This window comes from Aquarana catesbeiana, linkage group LG12 (genome assembly GCF_042186555.1).
Source record: "Aquarana catesbeiana isolate 2022-GZ linkage group LG12, ASM4218655v1, whole genome shotgun sequence".
Taxonomy (NCBI): Eukaryota; Metazoa; Chordata; class Amphibia; order Anura; family Ranidae; genus Aquarana; species Aquarana catesbeiana.
In genome coordinates, this window is record NC_133335.1 from 70,889,965 (window position 1) to 70,907,625 (window position 17,661).

A 17,661-nucleotide genomic window follows, 5' to 3' on the forward strand; every position below is an offset into this window, starting at 1 on the left:
AGGTAAACCTTCTTCCCATTGACAACTTTCTGGCAGAGGGCAGCAGATTTTCATTAAGAATTTGGTGGTAATTTGCCCCATCTATTTTACTTCTATCCTGACAAGTGCTCCAGTCCCTGCTGCAGAGAATTTCCACCAGAGACATCATTTGGTGTTGAGGCCAAATATTTCAATTTTAGTCTCATCTGATCATATTACCTTTTTTCATGTGGCATCAGAATCTTCAATCTTCGTTTAAGGTGGTCAGATAAGAATAAAATTGATTTTTTTCCCCCTTAACACCAAATGATATGTCTGATGGAAATCCAAAACTTTCAGCCATACAGCAGCTGCCAGCCCGCTCCATACAGCAAAATTTGCATCCAATCACATTTAGCTGCTGTTTGGGTATTCTGAAAGCACAGCGGACATTTGTCTATTGGCACTGTTTAACGTGAATGTAGAAATGTTACATTTCTTTTGTTCAACCTGCAGGCAGCAAAGGAGAGTGGACTGGAATGCACATGCATGAACAATAACGGCTTTACTGTACTAGTCCAGTGAGGGTGCTAGATACCATTGAGTGAGCATGTGTACTGTGTGGTAGAGCAACGAATCATCATCAAATTTTGAGTTAGGGTTGAACATTCCTCTGTGGAAACTATTAAGAAGGCTTTCAGAGACAACACAATCAGTGCAGCACAAATAAGTGTGTCAAAAACACTTCAAAGATGGTGGAGAATCTGTTGAAAGCGATCAAGGTTCTAGAAAGCCTGCAACAAGCAGAACACTTAAGAACATTGAATCTGTACGGGTTGTAATCAACTAAGATCGACAACTGACAGTGTGAGAACTAGAAGCTGATTTGGGGATTCTGAAATTGACTGTGTCCAAGATTTTGAAGCAGGAAAATGGTATCAAACGTGTCATAGCAAAATTAGTTCCATGGCTTCTGATACCTATGTCCTATGTACAATGTTTCTGTTATCTTGTATGTTCCTTAACCGCCTGACGACCATATAACATAGATATATGGCAGCAAGGCGGCTCGGCTGTGCCAGATCACGTACCTACATGATCTGACCCTTTCGGGTAGGGGGCGCACGCACGCCGCCGGCAACCTGGTCGTGTGGTGATGAAACACAGCATGACTGATCTATGTCGGTAGAACAATCTGCCCCCTCAGACAGCGCTTCGGTCAACACCGAAGACTGATAGAGGGTGGTAAAGACATGCATAGTGTCCCACGACATTTTGCTAGTTTTCACCAAAAATCCACCACGGGCCTCACTGTATGGGTAATTGAACAAATCCCCAAGTCATACACTCCTGCCGAACGTTTCAAAAGGCTCTGTGCAAGGGAAACGTTCTGGATTTACAATCTCGACGTCCTCTCGCCTGGGGGCTTGAATGAGGGTATCGAGATTGCCACCATATTATAGATATATATTGCTTATATTTGCTTATATACGGTATACCTATATTCACTGCTTGTATTTTTATCATCCTTACCACAGATTGTGTACACTCTAATATACCTATTATTGTGGGGGTGGCGGGTCCACGAGTAAGTATATTCCATTCCCCGCCCCCTCCCCTTCCTCAAAACCCCCCCTCCCTCCCCCTTCCCCCCCCCCCCCCTTCTTTCCCCCCCCCTCCCTTTCTTTCCCCCCCCCGGTCCCCCCCCCCCTCCCTCTATCTCCCCACCCCCTGCTCCTTCTTCCCTAATTCTCCCTTGTGGACTGTGTACATTGCCAATTATGCTAATAGTGTGTACCGGTATTCACATTTGCATAATCACCAATTTTTTAAATCTCTCGTGTATTTTATATATATACATTTTTTATTACATATATATATATTTTTTTATATGTATTTTTTTCCATTATAATCATCATTACTATTGGTAAAGTACCATCCCGATTTTCTATTGATACATCTACATGTTTTTTTATTCATTGTCCATATTAGTTGTTTATACACCAGGTCTTATCCTACCCGTGAATGTGTACTGGCTTTTAATTAATTTTTAATTAATTTTTAATTTACAATTTTATGTAAAACTGTATGCTTATGTGTCTCCTATATATGAATGTACAGATACTCTATGTTAAAACCCCATATATTTATTTCTTTATTTCTCCACTTGTGCCCCACTTCCATGTGTACCATATCTAGTATTGCCCATAGCTACAGTGTATCCGGATACTGTTTATCATCCTCAGCCCCGCCCCCCCCCCCCCTCCCAAAGACTATAAAAGGACTGCCTTAACATCTGCCCCTTATGCTTGAGAAAGGAGTGCCGCTATTCCTGTCACCAATAGCGCGCAGACTCGGAAACGCGTCGCATAGCTGTGACGTCACGGCCCGGCGCCGCGCTGTGCTTGCTTCCCAGGCCTCGTTCTGGCTCCCTGTACGGCCGTTACTATCTCTCTCCCACGGAGCCGTACGAGCCTCAGACGGCAGCGCGCCCGGCGATCGGCCTTTGGCGTCCCCTCTCCCCTTCCCTGGAACCCACAGACCGTTGGTCTATGTTACTCTTAAACCCACCATATATCCGGAAGTGCCATCTGGAGACCCGAGGGAGCTCCCACCGTGTTCTGCCACCACCATCCATCCCTGCCAGGACCTGATGTGTGACTAGCACTGCACGGACTTGCTGAGACTTGTGGTCCTCCAGACTCTCCTCTACTCAGAGATGCACCGGAACGCAATACTACAGTCTTCCATGTGAGTGGATATTGTTTGTTGTAAATAAATGATTATTGATATATACTCAGAGGCGCCCCTCTTCCTTGTTTTATCTTCCTCAGCCTATTGGACCTTGCTTCTGGTCTTTTTTGGTGGCAGCCCTGATTGACTTTCTCCTGTATATACATCTATATACATCTATACACACCAACCCTGCCATTGGACTATTTAGGATCTGTTATGTGAGGTACACCTGTTTTGCGCCTTTTTACTTGTTTTTTTGTCAATGGATTACCGCCGGCACCCGGCGATCATCATGAATTTACACAGGACAGACCCCTATGTAACCTATAATATGTCACAAAAGTGAGTACACCTCTCATATTTTTGTAAATATTTTATTATATCTTTTCATGTGACAACACTGAAGAAATGACACTTTGCTACAATGTAAAGTAGTGAGTGTACAGCTTGTATAACAGTGTAAATTTGCTGTCCCCTCAAAATAACTTAACACACAGCCATTAATGTCTAAACCGCTGGCAACAAAAGTGAGTAAACCCCTAAGTGAAAATGTCCAAATTGGGCCCAAAGTGTCAAAATTTTGTGTGGCCACCATTGTTTTGCAGCACTACCTTAATCCTCTTGGGCATGGAGGTCACCAGAGCTTTACAGGTTACCACTGGAGTCCTCTTCCACTCCTCCATGACGACAACACAGAGCTGGTGGGTGTTAGAGACCTTGCGCTCCTCCACCTTCCGTTATGAGGATGCCCCACAGATGCTCAATAGGGTTTAGGTCTGGAGACATGCTTGGCCAGTCCATCACCTTTACCCTCAGCTTCTTTAGCAAGGCAGTGGTTGTCTTGGGGGTGTGTTTGGGGTCATTATTATGTTGGATTTTGCCCTGGGGTCCAGGCTCCGAAGAGAGGGGATCATGCTCTGCTTCAGTATGTCACAGTACATGTTGGCATTCATGGTTCCCTCAACGAACTGTAGCTCCCCAGTGTCGGCAGCACTCATGCAGCCCCAGACCATGACACTCCCACCACCATGCTTGACTGTAGGCAAGACGCACTTGTCTTTGTACTTCTCACCTGGTTGCCTCCACACGCGTTTGACGCCATCTGAACCAAATAAGTTTATCTTGGTCTCATCAGACCACAGGACATGGTTCCAGTAATCCATGTCCATAGTCTGCTTGTGCAGACCAATTTGATGCAGTATGCAGCGTATGGTCTAACCACTGACAGGCTGACCCCCCCACCCCTTCAACCTCTGCAGCAATGCTGGCAGCACTCATATGTCTATTTCCCAAAGACAACCTCTGGATATGACGCTGAGCATGTGCACTCAACTACTTTGGTCGACCATGGCGAGGCCTGTTCTGAGTGGAACCTGTCCTGTTAAACCGCTGTATGGTCTTTACCACCGTGCAGCAGCTCAGTTTCAGGGTGTGGGCAATATTCTTATAGCCTAGGCCATGAACAACCATTCTTTTTTTCAGATCCTCAAAGAGTTCTTTGCCACAAGGTGCCATGTTGAAATTCCAGTGACCAGTATGAGAGAGTGAAAACGATAACACCAAATTTAACACACCTGCTCCCAATTCACACCTGAGACCTTGTAACATTAACGAGTCACATGACACCGGGGAGGGAAAATGGCTAAGTGGGCCCAATTTGGACATTTTCACTTAGGGGTGTACTCACTTTTGTTGCCAGCGGTTTAGACATTAATGGCTGTGTTGAGTTATTTTGAGGGGACAGCAAATTTATGCTCTATTTGTGGGGAAAAAAGGACACAATCTTTGTGTACAGCGTTGCACAACTGCGTAATTGTCAGTTAAAATAATGCAGTACCGTATAGGAAAAAATGGCCTGGCCATAAATGGGGGTAAATCTTTCGTAGGTCAAGTGGTTAATACATGTCTCTATTTTTCATATTACATGGCTGGATACTTTTCAGACAGACCTCATATATTAATTCCAATTATTCAATTATTTAATATTAGTTCCAGACCATGGAAAACAGCCTTCATCACCTGATTCCTGGACTGTATAGTAATACCAGGGCAATGAAGCTACACTACCATTCTCTGATTCCCAGGCTAAATAACCCTACGTTCACACCTATGCGTTTTTTAGTGCATTTTGCAGTTTGCAGAAATGCACTACAGTCCATTTAACATAGTTTCCTATGGTATTAGTTCATATCCATGCGTTTTGCGGCTGGTGCGTTTTTGCAAAGGGTCGGGGACTTTTTTCCTGCGATTTGCAGCTAATAGACTTCAATGGAGCTGCACCAGAAACGCAAGTGGTGCATTTTTGATGTGTTTTGCGGTTGTTATTTCACCACTGTATATAGATGGTTGCTAAGCAGGGGGCCAGGAAGTCATCATGTTCCCTGCTGAAAGCTGAATGTAAAAAAAAAAAAAAAATTGCTGGCAAAAGAATTCATGAAAAAAACAGCGTGGGGTTCCCCCCCAGGTCCATACCAGGCCATTCTAGCAGTGCATGCCATCACCTGCAAGTAAAGCTGGCCAAACACTGGTGGAATTTTGTTAGAAATGTTTTAAGAACATTCGTTTGATTTTCCAATAATTTTTGGGGTCAAATTGATGGCCATTTCACCCAGTGATAAGAAAGGAGCAGGATAGCATTTTTTTTTCTGTACCGAGCAAATATCTAATGGTTTATGTGGTTTTCGTTTGGGAAAGCCTATTAGTTCCAAAATCAAATGAAATTTTGAAGTAAGTTTAAACGACATTCATCGAATGTACCGAGAATTTTTCGAACAAACATTCATTCTAAAATGTACTAGTGTATGACCAGCATAAGACACGCTTTCTTAACCCCTTCAATCCAGGACGCTTTCAGCCCTTTCCTGCCCAGGCCAATTTTCAACATTAAGTGCTCTCACACTTTGAACGACAATAGCGCGGTCATGCAATGCTGTACCCATATGAAATTTATATACATTTTTTGAGACAGATTGAGCTTTCTTTTGGTGGTATTTAATCACCGCTGAGTTATTTTTATTTCTGCTAAACAAATGGAAAAAGACAGAAAATTTTGAAAAAAAAAATTTTTTTTTGTTTCTGTTATAAAATGTTGTAAATAAGTAATTGTTTTCCTTCACTGATGTGCACTGATGAGGCTGCACTGATGAGAAGGCACTAATATGCAGCACTGACTGGCATTGATGGGCGGCACTGATGGGCAGCCTTTATGAGCACTGATAGGCGGCAATAACGGCCACTAATGTGCACTGATAGGTGGCACTGGTGGTCAGCACTGATGGGCAGTGATAAACGGCACTGATTGGCATCACTGATGAGGAAGCATTGACAGACATTACTGATGGGCACTGGTGGCCACTGGTGGGCATCACTGATGGGGCTGCACTGGCGGGAGAGGAGACAGAGTTCTGATATTATATGACCAGACGGGACTGTAGAGGAGACCGATTGCTGAGATCAAATGAAGATCAGGCCACAGAAAATACAGGCCACCTTGTCAGGTTGGCATAGAGATGTACTGAGTTGCAGTCAACATCAAGAGTGGGTAGGGTCAGACTCTTTACATCAGAACATAAAACAGGTAATGTTTCTACTTATTTAACATAGATGGAAAAGCTAAGGGGACAGCTTAGGTTACAATACTAGGCTTATATTGAGTCAAGCAAGTTTTCACTTTAAATACCAGCCACTTTATTAGGTACACCTGTTCAATTGCACGGTAACAGAAATTGCTAAACAGCCAATCACATGGCAGCAACTCAATGTATTTAGTCACCTAGAAGTGGTGAAGACCACTTGCTGACATTCAAACCAAGTACCAGAATGGGGAAGAAAGGGGATTTAAGTGACTTTGAACGTGGCATGGTTGTTGGTGCCAGACTGGGTGGTCTGGGTATTTTAAAAACCACGGCCTACCTGAGTATTGTTGCTGACCATGTCCATCCCTTTATGACTACAGTGTACCATCTTCTGATGGCTCCTTCCAGCAGGATAATGCACCATGTCACAAAGCTCAGATCATCTCACCACTGGTTTCTTGAACATGACAATGAGGTCACTGTACTCCAATGGCCTCCACAGTCACCAGATCTCCATCCAATAGAACACCTTTGGGATGTGGTGGAACGGGAGATTCACATCATGGATGTGCAGCTGACAAATCTGCAGCAACTGCGTGATGCCATCAAGTCAATATGGACCAAAATCTCTGAAGCAGTTCTGAAGGCAAGAGGGGTTCAGACCTGGCACTAGCAAGGTGTACCTGATAAACTGTCCGGTGAGTGTATATAATGTGCAAATCCTGTAAGCCTGCAACCTTTCATTGGCTGGTATAGTTTATAATTGATAGGAAAGAGAACTCTGCTTTGTTCCAGCTTACCTTAAACAGTCTTATAGCAGTAAGCCAACAGGTGCGAGATTGCTCGTCCTCACTGCACAAGATTTTCAGCCCTTTTGTCCCACTCCGCATCTTGTATGGCTGGAAAAGAGGCAGCAACATTTATTAGTCATAGAAGAAGAAATTGTACATGGAGGCTTAGTTACAGGAGTTGTTTTTAAGGGGTTTGCTTGACATACAATGGTGCAGTAGGGAGTAGCTTTTGCCTAGCAATAAGGTTCATTTAGGCCGAGGGAAACTGGTCTTATAAGATAATACAAGTCGAAGGCCAATATTTGCAAGTGCATTGGGGGTTTATAAATTTGCCACTATTTTATTAGTTCAGATTGCGGTACAACTGGCGTCACACTATTCCTACCGAGTGACCGAGCAGTGACAATGCTCCTGGGGCCCATAGAAAGCTTTGGGCCATTCTGCAATGCCTGTAGGGGCATGGGAGTGCCCAGTATATTCCTTGGTTTGGCCACAAGGTGTTGTCAGAGTTAGCTGTGAGAGTAGGTTGAGGGACCCCTTGTAATGAGTAGGCGGTGTAGTCTGATAGATAGTTGCTAGAGGCCTTCAGATTAGTAGTGGAGGTGACAGCTGTGCCAATGCCAGTGTGGAGCATCTTAAGAAGTAAGGCTCAGATTTATATAATCTTGGCAGGAGCCTGCCTAGGGTCATCATGGGAAGTGTTTAAATAATCAAGCCAAAGCAATGATGTAATCTGTAAGGAAAGGAAAGTTTCAGAACTATTGGGACTACACAAATCCCCCTTAAAAGTTGTAACTCAGCTCTCCTCTCACTTATGCGATCTTTATTGTGTGCAGCCTTATGCCGCGTACACACGAGCGGACTTTACGGCAGACTTTGCCCGGCGGACTTTTCGACGGACTTTCTGAATGAACTGACTTGCCTACACACAATCCACCAAAGTCCGTCGAATTCATACCTGATGACGTACGACCGGACTAAAACAAGGAAGTTCATAGCCAGTAGCCAATAGCTGCCCTAAGGTGGCTTTTTGTCCGTCAAACTAGCATACAGACGAGCGGACTTTTCAACCGGACTCGATTTCGACGGATTGATTTAAAACATGTTTCAAATCTAAGTCCGTCCAACTTTTGAGAAAACAAAGTCCGCTGGAGCCCACACACGATCGAATTGTCTGACGAAATCCAGACCGCCGGGCAAAGTTTGCCGAAAAGTCCGCTCGTGTGTACGCGGCATTAGAAATGTGCCCTCACTGTTGGGATGACTGAAAGAATGTGAATGTATATTGACTCCAATCAGTAAACTGTTAAACGCTATCGTTGTTTGGACTCTTCCTTCTCCTAGCCTCAAGATGCGAATGTTCTCTGGAAATGGGCAGTGCTGGGTGAGGCTGCTATTGGGGTCCATTGCCATAAGGACTGAAGCAGGTATGGAACAGACTACTTGGAGGGTGCCGATTAGGCCAGGCTAGAATCCTCCCAAGGTGTGCAGTATTGGCATGTTGCAAGGGTACCCTGGGGAGGGTCTCATGTCCATAGTACCCTGGTAGGTCTATGGAACCATCCTAAGTCTGGGCAGCAATGTGTTAAAGAGTGCACATCCTCCCCCCCCCACCATATGGTTAGCTGTAAACATGGAGGACATACAGCCCAGTAGATGGCTTGTATTTCCTTCCACTGCTTTCTCCTGTATAAACTTGTTTCCTCACTTTCAGTCGTCTCGTTATTTCAGGTCTCTGATTTCCACTGTGAGTATGGAATGCTGGCTTGGAGAACCGGTCTTATCTAATATCCCAATCTATCTCACAGTCTTGGCCTATAGAACAAGCTGCTGTCCAGGGAAACTGGTACTATTTCTTTCGTACTCAAGTTCCCCCAGGGTTTACATACCAAGATTCTATAAGTGAGTGGTTAGAGAAGATCTCACCAAAGTGATAAGAGAACAGCTAGACCAGTCAGTGTCGGAGCCAAACCAGCGGGGTTAGGTTAATCAGTAGCCAGTCATTCCACTTTGCTTCATAACCAAGCAGAAGATAAAGAGTGAAGTTTAAAAAGAGCAAATGCACTTTGTGGGTGCTTTATATTGAAAGTACCTTTAAACAGAAGCCAAACTCAGTGGGTGCGCTGTAGAGCTTCTTGCCTTGCGTCAGGCAGTAGGCATTGGATTCATTCACATCAGCAAAATACTGTAAGTGCCGAGGATCCTGAAGGGTAATAATGTGTTGTCAATAAATCTATTCCTTAAATATTTTCTAAGAACTATTCACATTAAATTTGTCACTTAACATAGACAGTAACTCATGTAGCCCAGTACAAAATGTGTCTTCCCTTTATCTCCCTCTACTGGTGACTAGAGGCAACTGCTGTTGTTAAAGAGAAAAATCAAAATATAGAAAAGTGATGGCGGATAATGTCCAAGTAGTCCCCAAAGCCTAGCCCTTTTTTTTTTTTTTTGCACACTGCTGCCTAAAAACTTAGCATTTTTGGACATACGGGGTTTTTTTTTTTTACTGATCTAAATGCAGCACATTGTTTTCAATATCTGTACACTCAGGTGCATAAACAAGCACTGTGTATAAATGAGTGAAAAACAAAATACATAAATCTGAGTTGCCGGTCAGTATTTTATGTACCAAAAATTTCAGCCAGGAATACTGATGTTCAAAGATTAGTACCGTTGTCAAAGTATAGATCTGTGTTTATCATAAGCATGTTTAACCTGCTGACCATTGCAGTTAAATGGCTGGTGAGATGCCCTGCAACGCTGGACATTTAAAAACATCCTCGCTGAAAAGCGCGTGCACGCGCCATAGGCGTGCACAGTGCTTGTCATTGTAGTGTCATCAGACAGCGCAGATCACAGGCAAAAGCTACAGAGCCAATCAGATAGGCTCTGTGCCTTGTGATAGCTGTGATTGTCAATCTGTCTTATCATTATGATTTGTAAGTGAGGTCACCAGAATTGGACACAGTATTGTTGATATTCAGATCTAACTAATAATCTATATAATAGCAACAAGACCTCCACCCTCCTCCTGCTGATACCTCTAGTGAGGCAATCTAGAATTCTGTTTTCTTTTATCACTGCCTGGCCACATTATTCGCTTATTTTACTATCATCTAAAATGAGCAGCCCCACATTTTTTCGCCTGTTGCTCTGACCCAGAAGGATTATTTTTCCCTAAGCATATTTTTTTACATTTGCAAAAATTGAACTGCAGTTTCAGTGCTCTGACCAGTTTTCCAACAATGGTAAATCATATACCATGTTACAAACACCTCCAGAAACTCAACAACTGTTACGCATCTTTGTGTCATCAACAAAAAGCCATACCTTACCCCCCTCCCCAAACATTCACCTATGACACTTACAAGCAAATTAAAGTGGTAGTAAACTGCAGTTAAAGAAAAAAAAAATCCCCCGCAAGGCAATGTCACAATGTGCTAGTATGCATCACATACTAGCACATTATGAGAGATTTACCTAAAAATGAAGCCCTCCAGCATTGCGCTGTCACCGCTGAGAGGGCTTCCATCTTCACCCGGTCTTCCTTTCAGGTTTGTGGCTTCTGGCTACATGAGTAGCCGGGGGCGCAAAGACATCACTCCCATGCATGCGTGCTGTAGCCGCTGTTTACGGCATGGGCTCTGAAGGTCCGGTATGGTATGCCGGACCTTCAGAGCACATGCGCTGGTGACTTTACTGGCTGCATGCACTATGAATATCTCCTAAACAGTGCAAGTTTAGGAGATATTCACAGTACCTACAGGTTAGCCTTATTACAGGCTTACCTGTAGGTAAAATATGAAAAAGTGGGTTTTTATACCACTTTAAGGCACCTTTTACACGAAGGGTCTGAGCAGATCCACCTGTCAGTTTTTCAAGCAGACATGATTGGACAGTCCATTCACCCCTATGGACTAGGGGGTGTAAATGCACTTGTGTCCCTCTACACCTGCCTACCTCCGATCTGGTCTGCTAAAAACAAACAGAAGGGGATCAGTTTTTCTTAGTCTAGGCAGATTGGATCAGAGGGCAGTTGAGGGTAAATGGACAGCGGAGTCCGTTTACTCCCAGCCGCCCATAGAGCACAGGGGTCTCTGTCCGTGTCTTCTCTGCATAAACTGAGTGGACATGGACTTGTCATCCGCCCGCTCCGATCAGCGGATGATCAAAATGTAGTCTGCCCCGTGTGAAAGAGACCTAAATAGAACAGGATGTTTTACAGAGTTTTGTGATACACCACAAGTGACTACTCTCTGTTCTGAATAAACCCCATTTACAACCACACTCTGGTATCTATCCTTTAGCCAACTGCGTGTCCACTGATCTGAAGTTTACCTTTTGTAGATGGTGTCCACATGATGCTTCCAGGTTGGAGGTTCCTTATCTTAAGATTTCATTTATCTACAAGACAGGTACCCCTTGCAACTGACTTTTTTGATCAGGGTGCAGAGACAAGTAAGAATAGAGCAAGGCCCGGAGCAAAAAAAAAAAAAAAAAAAAAGGCGTAGGGCAGACATGACCGTGTGAAGAGGGGAGACAAGTTAGGAAGGGGTTTATAGCTTGGTAGTTTTGGTTTAAAAGGAAGGGGGCTTTCCTGATTGGTGGTAGTGTGTGGCTGGGTGGGGTCTTGGGCAGTTTAAGCAGGGGTGGTTTAGCCCTGGTGTCCAGTGGAGATCAGTGGATGCAGGAGACAGCTTCCCACACACCCTCCCTGTTTTTGTCAATTTTCATTGCTAGGATTTGTTGAATTAATGGATGTTATGGCAGCTGGGCGTTTTGTTGGTCTTTTCTGGTGGGGGGAAATTTAGGAAAAGTGATAGGTTAGGACCATGGTATGTGCCCCTCTGGTGCATTCCAGTTAATGACAGTTTAACTGGAATATGGAAATGGTTGCGGCTGGAGGACTATTATGGTAAAAGGTCCTGCAGCATATAAGAACATAGTTTTGGGGTGCCTTCAAACACCAACAGGCTTAACGACTGATCTGTTTTAAGGAATGTTTTCTCCTTTATGTTAATTTAAGTTTAAATGTTAATAAAAGGCTGCTATGGCAATTTTCACTCCATTCGTTGTGTGGTCTCCTTTACTGGTATAGGTAAAGTAAAGTGGTTGGGGTGAGTCTTGAGTATGGCCTTTCAGCCATTGGGTAAGGTTGGGGACATCTGTTCTACACTGGTCAAGGATTTATACTGATAGTACACTAATGCCGCATACACACGAGCGGACTTTTCGACCGGACTGGTCTGACAGTCTATTCGACGGACTTCCGGCGGACTTTTCTACACACGATCACACCAAAGTCTGACGGATTTGTACGTGATGACGTACGACCGGACTAAAATAAGGAAGTTTATAGCCAGTAGCCAATAGCTGCCCTAGCATTGGTTTTCGGCCGTCGGACTAGCATACAGACGAGCAGACTTTTCAATAGGGTCCGGCGGAGTTCCGACGTAAAGATTTGAAACATGTTCCAAATATAAAGTCCGTCAGATTTTCCACAGAAAAAGTCAGCTGCAGGTCCGATGAAGCCCACACACGGTCAAATAGTCCGCCTAATTCGGTCCGTCGGACCAGTCCGGTCGAAAAGTCTGCTCGTGTGTTTAGAACTTTGCTTGCTTTAAACACTCTGAACAAGAAAAACCTTATTTATTTCAATGAATGATATAAAAATAAAAAAATAAAAACAGGGTTTGGTCACATAATCTATCATGATGTGATCAGGTTATCCACCAGAGTTTACTCTGCAGTGTTACGTTTAGGAGATATTTACTATACCTATAGGTAAGCCTTATTATAGGCTTACCTATAGGTACAACTTCTGCATTGGGGGTTTACAACCACTTTAAGCTTTGCAAAAAAATAAAATGAAGCTGATTGGTTTCTTTGCAGAGCTGCACCAGATTTTACAATCTCCAGTTTTAGTAAATCAACCCTATAGTGTTGAGTACAGGCATGTTTGACAATAGCCCGATGTCTCCCTACCTGTTATTCTTGAGTAGAACTCTGTAAAGCTACGGCCAACCTTAAAGATGGACTTCACAAAGCTTAATAACAATTGTAATAATCCCATTGCCCCAACCTGCAGCATAAAGTTCCAATAGCAAAGTGCTTCTGGCATGGCAGGATATAATTGCTGAAACGACTTCAGCAATAGTGCTTGAAAGATTCAGACCGTTTCCTCCGTCTACATATTGTAGAGTTTCTCTTTAATTCCCATCTAGAGTCCAGAGGCATAGATATCAACAAGTTCCCACACAGTATAATGTTATAAGGAAGTTATTGTTAATAATTACTGTAATAGAGTTCGCACAATGGTGCAAATACAACAAAGAAATCAGTGGAAATCAATGGAAAATAATAATTACAAGAAAATCAACAGAAAATATGACCCATGGTACCACGTGCTAGGAACCTACTGCTGGGTCCCACGTCACTCTCTGTCCGCATGATGGCAGAACACATAAATTACAGTTTATTTTTAAACTATGCTATGAGAACTTGTAGCAATCAATCAGGTATAGTCTACCATGTTTTGAAAAAAACTAAATTATGGTTAAGGGGAGTAGGCCATAAAATTTGCTTTTTTTATGGAGTGAAGACTTTAGAGCTATTTTTTTTTTCGGGGGGTGGGGCTCTTCTTCAACCAAACCCCAATTTCCTTCTTTCCAATTTTTATCTGCTTCACTTTTAGGTTCTTTATAAAAAATATACTATGTACAATGTATGTATAACCCTCATGATGAACTTCTCTTATTTGTGTCTGTTGAATGAGAAGTAGGGACAAAGCTCATTTGGCCCTACTTCGCCTATGGTTTACAGGAGCGCACTTTGTTCTGTACACCTGTGACGTGTTTTCACCCGACAGCGGGTTAAAGTCTGCTGTCAGCTGACGTTACTGAGCTGGTCCAGGCTATGATGGGATCCACCCAGATGCCTGGACCGGCAGCTGGCTCGGCCTCTCAGTGAGCTGCTGAGAGGCTGAGCCAGCTACTCACGCCCCTTCACAGTCCAACGTTTCAGTAAGCGTTGGAGGGGCAGATCAGAGAGCCGGCAACTAACAGTCACCGGCTCTCTGAAGCCCGAGAACTGAGCAAACAGTGGTTTTTGATTACTCAGTTCTCGGTCTTAGAAGCAGCGGGGGACAGATGCAGCACCAGACCGATGCTGCATCCATCTAGGTAAAGGTTTGTTTTTTTGCATTCCAGAATTCTCTTTTAAACATATCACTGAAAGCTTTTTAGTTAGATCTGTTTGAGCAGTACAAATTGGTCGGTCAACCCCCCCCATCGCTCAGTCGATCGGTGAACAAACCCCTTCCCCGTTGCTTGCCCATCCGCCCCGTACTTACCCCATTCAGGTCGCAGGCAGCTTTGGTGGCTTCCCCCTACGTCTTCGCCTCGGCGCCTCCCCCCCTGCTCCTGGCCAATACGGTCGCTTCTCCTCTCGGCCAATCGGGTCTTAAGACCAGCTTCCTGATTGGCCGGGAGGAGAAGCAGGAAGATCATAGCGAATAATAATTTGCTATTGTCACACAATTGGGTGGGCTCAGGACGCATTGCTCTGTGCCCCGAGCCCACCCTTTTTTGAAGCCAATTAGAGCCTCAGGCTCTAATCATGTGCTTAATAAAAAGCAAAACATTGAAATCCATGCGTCTGGCACCCTGCATGTAGATTAGAAGCTGGCTCATGGATTAGAAGGGCGGTTCCCCTGCGCCCCTAATGGGGCGGTCACCACTGGTGCTAAGGTAATTTCTGTCCTAGAGTGACAACGCTGCTGCTCCATTGATGCAGCACAGTAAGTGAGCATTGTCACCCTAGGACTGGAAATAAGTTACAGGCAGGATGAACAGGTAAAAATAGAGAAAAAAACATGGAAACAGAAAAACTAATGTAGCCACTATGCCTAGGGACAGGTAAGCTGCTATATATTAAATAATTTGCTTTTGAGTTTAGATTCTCTTTTCCAATCAAATGTGCTTTGTATGATTTTACAGCTGTAATACGGGCAAAACATATTTTTGCACATTTATACTGTTAAAATAGATCACTTCTAATGAAAAACGTCACAATGGCATTGCAATGAAGTACTGGTGATATCTTATCATGTTCCTCTTTTTTCAGCATTTTCAGCACTGGATGTTAGGCGAAGACATTGCTCAATAAAAGTAAATGTTTTAACAAACGTTCCATTGGTTCACAGATGGTAATGGTAACATATTTGTACTGTGCAAATGTACAAAAATATTTTTTTCCCATAATTCAGCTTTAATATTGCATTATGCTTCTCCTGACATCTCTAAACTATTGTATTGTTTATTTCCAAACTCTAGTTTAAAAGAAAAATAGTTGTACAAAAAGCAATCTTAGGTTTAAAGGACATCTGTGCAGTGATCCTTAGTAGACTTTAATAGAATTAGATATAAAGTCTATTCACTGCCAATGCCAACGCAGTAGATGGCCTTTCCATAGGAATTAATGTAACACTTACAGTATATAATATATATAGATATATACATACACACACACCAGCCACTTTATTAGGTCCACCTGTTAAATTTCATGGTAATACAAATTGCTAATCAGCCAACCACATGGCAACAACTCAATGCATTTAGGCATCTATATGTGGTAAAGACGACTTGCTGAAATTTAAACCAAGCATCAGAATGGTTGTGGTGCCAGATAGGCTGGTCTGAGTATTTCAAAAGCAACTGATCTACTGGGATTTTCACACACAACCATCTCTAGGGTTTACAGAGAATGGTCCAAAAAAGAGAAAATATCCAGCGAGAGGCAGTTTTGTGGACAAAAATGCCTTGTTGATGTCAGAGAAGAATGGGCAGACTGGTTTGAGATGATAGATAAGCAACAGTAACACAAAAAACCACTCATTACAACCAAGGTATGCAGAATACCATCTCTGAACGCACAACACATTGAACCTCAAAGTAGATGGGATACAGCAGCAGAAGACCACACCGGGTGCCACTCCTGTCAGCTAAGAACAGGAAACTGAGGCTACAATTCGCACAGATCACCAAAATTGGGCAATAAATGATTGGAAAAACGTTGATTGGTCTGAAGAGTCTCTATTTTAGCTGCGACATTCAGATGGTAGGGTCAGAATTTGGTGTAAACAACATGAAAGCATGGATCCATCCTGCATTGTATCAACAGCTCATACTGGTGGTGGTGGTGTAATGGTGTGGGGGATATTTTCCTGGCACACTTTGGGCCCCTTAGTACCAATTGAGCATCGTTTAAACACCACGTCCTACCTGAGTATTGTTACTGACCATGTCCATCCCTTTATGACTACAGTGCACCCATCTTCTGATGGCTCCTTCCAGCAGCATAATGCACCATGTCACAAAGCTCAAATCATCTCACCACTGGTTTCTTGAACATGACAATGAGGTCACTGTACTCCAATAGCCTCCACAGTCATCAGATCTCCATCCAAAAGAGCACCTTTGGGATGTGGTAGAATGGGAGATTCGCATCATGGATGTGTAGCCGACAAATCTGCAGCAACTGTGTGATGCTATCATGTCACCATGAACCAAAATCTCTGAGGAATGTTTCCAACACCTTGTTGAATCTATGCCACAAAGAATTAAGGCAATTCTGAAGACAAGAGAAGGTCCACCCCTGTACTAGCAAAGTGTACTTAATAAAGTGGCTGGTGAGTGTTTATCTTTTGAACATTCATATCAGTCCCTGGCCTCAAGGAGCTCACATTAACACATACACATACTGGGGGCCAATTTATTTAGGAGTCAATTAACCTACCAGCATGTCTTTGGAGTGTGGAAGAAAACCCAGAGGAAACCCACACGGTCTAAGGTAGAACATTGTAACTCATAGATAGTGCCGATGTTGTGATTTGAACCAACAACCCTAGTGCTGCTAGACAGAAGCACTAAACGCTTAGCAGCTGTGCTGCCCATATATTAATTCCAGGGCAGTGAAGCTAAAGATGGCCATTCACTGATTGAATTTCGGCAAGTTCCTGATAAAAACTCTGTGCAGGTGGTGTCATGGTTGGGATTCAAACCAATGTTTTTTTATTAATATGTAGATATAGCACTCTAACCTAAAAATCCCAAAACATTTTTCTCTAGTAATATTTTTTTGCACTTTTTTCACATTTGTGTTTTAAGGTGTTACAGTTAAAAAAAAATCCTATTTGCAGCACTTTTTGGAACAGGTTTCAATAACTGCATCTACCAAAGGGATCAATGCTATTGACTGTAAATGCTCCCAATGCTATCGACTGCATCATCCACCCAAGAGCTTTGGGTGGTATGGATTTTACAGTAAATTGGTTAGATGACATGTATATGGAGTCTGGATCAATTTTATGGCGATGTTCGATTTTGTGACAATGATTCTATGTGCAATAAATGCCTTATACTTGTTTGTGTTTTCCGTAGTAGATTACACTATCCAAGAATTTCACAATGCCTCCATGTTCAGGAAAGAGGAAAGGCATATACGGCCTTATCACACCCATCTAACATTACAGCCATCACCTCTGATACAGTAATGTCACCATTTTACTGTTGTAAATAATTCACCATAAAGAACAGTGT

At 43.2% G+C, this 17,661-nt stretch overlaps 1 protein-coding gene across 4 annotated transcripts in view; it reads right to left on the reverse strand.

Annotated features, from left to right (window-relative positions):
* GRB7 (growth factor receptor bound protein 7) overlaps positions 1–17,661 on the reverse strand; it is a 243,145-nt gene that overhangs the window by 48,656 nt on the left and 176,828 nt on the right. For all 4 annotated transcript variants that reach the window (XM_073608023.1, XM_073608026.1, XM_073608025.1 and 1 more), the window contains 2 exons: positions 9,153–9,263; positions 7,070–7,168 (listed from right to left, as the gene is read on the reverse strand). In XM_073608023.1, the coding sequence (XP_073464124.1) occupies positions 7,070–7,168; positions 9,153–9,263 (210 nt within the window). The remainder of the gene's footprint in view (positions 1–7,069; positions 7,169–9,152; positions 9,264–17,661) is intronic.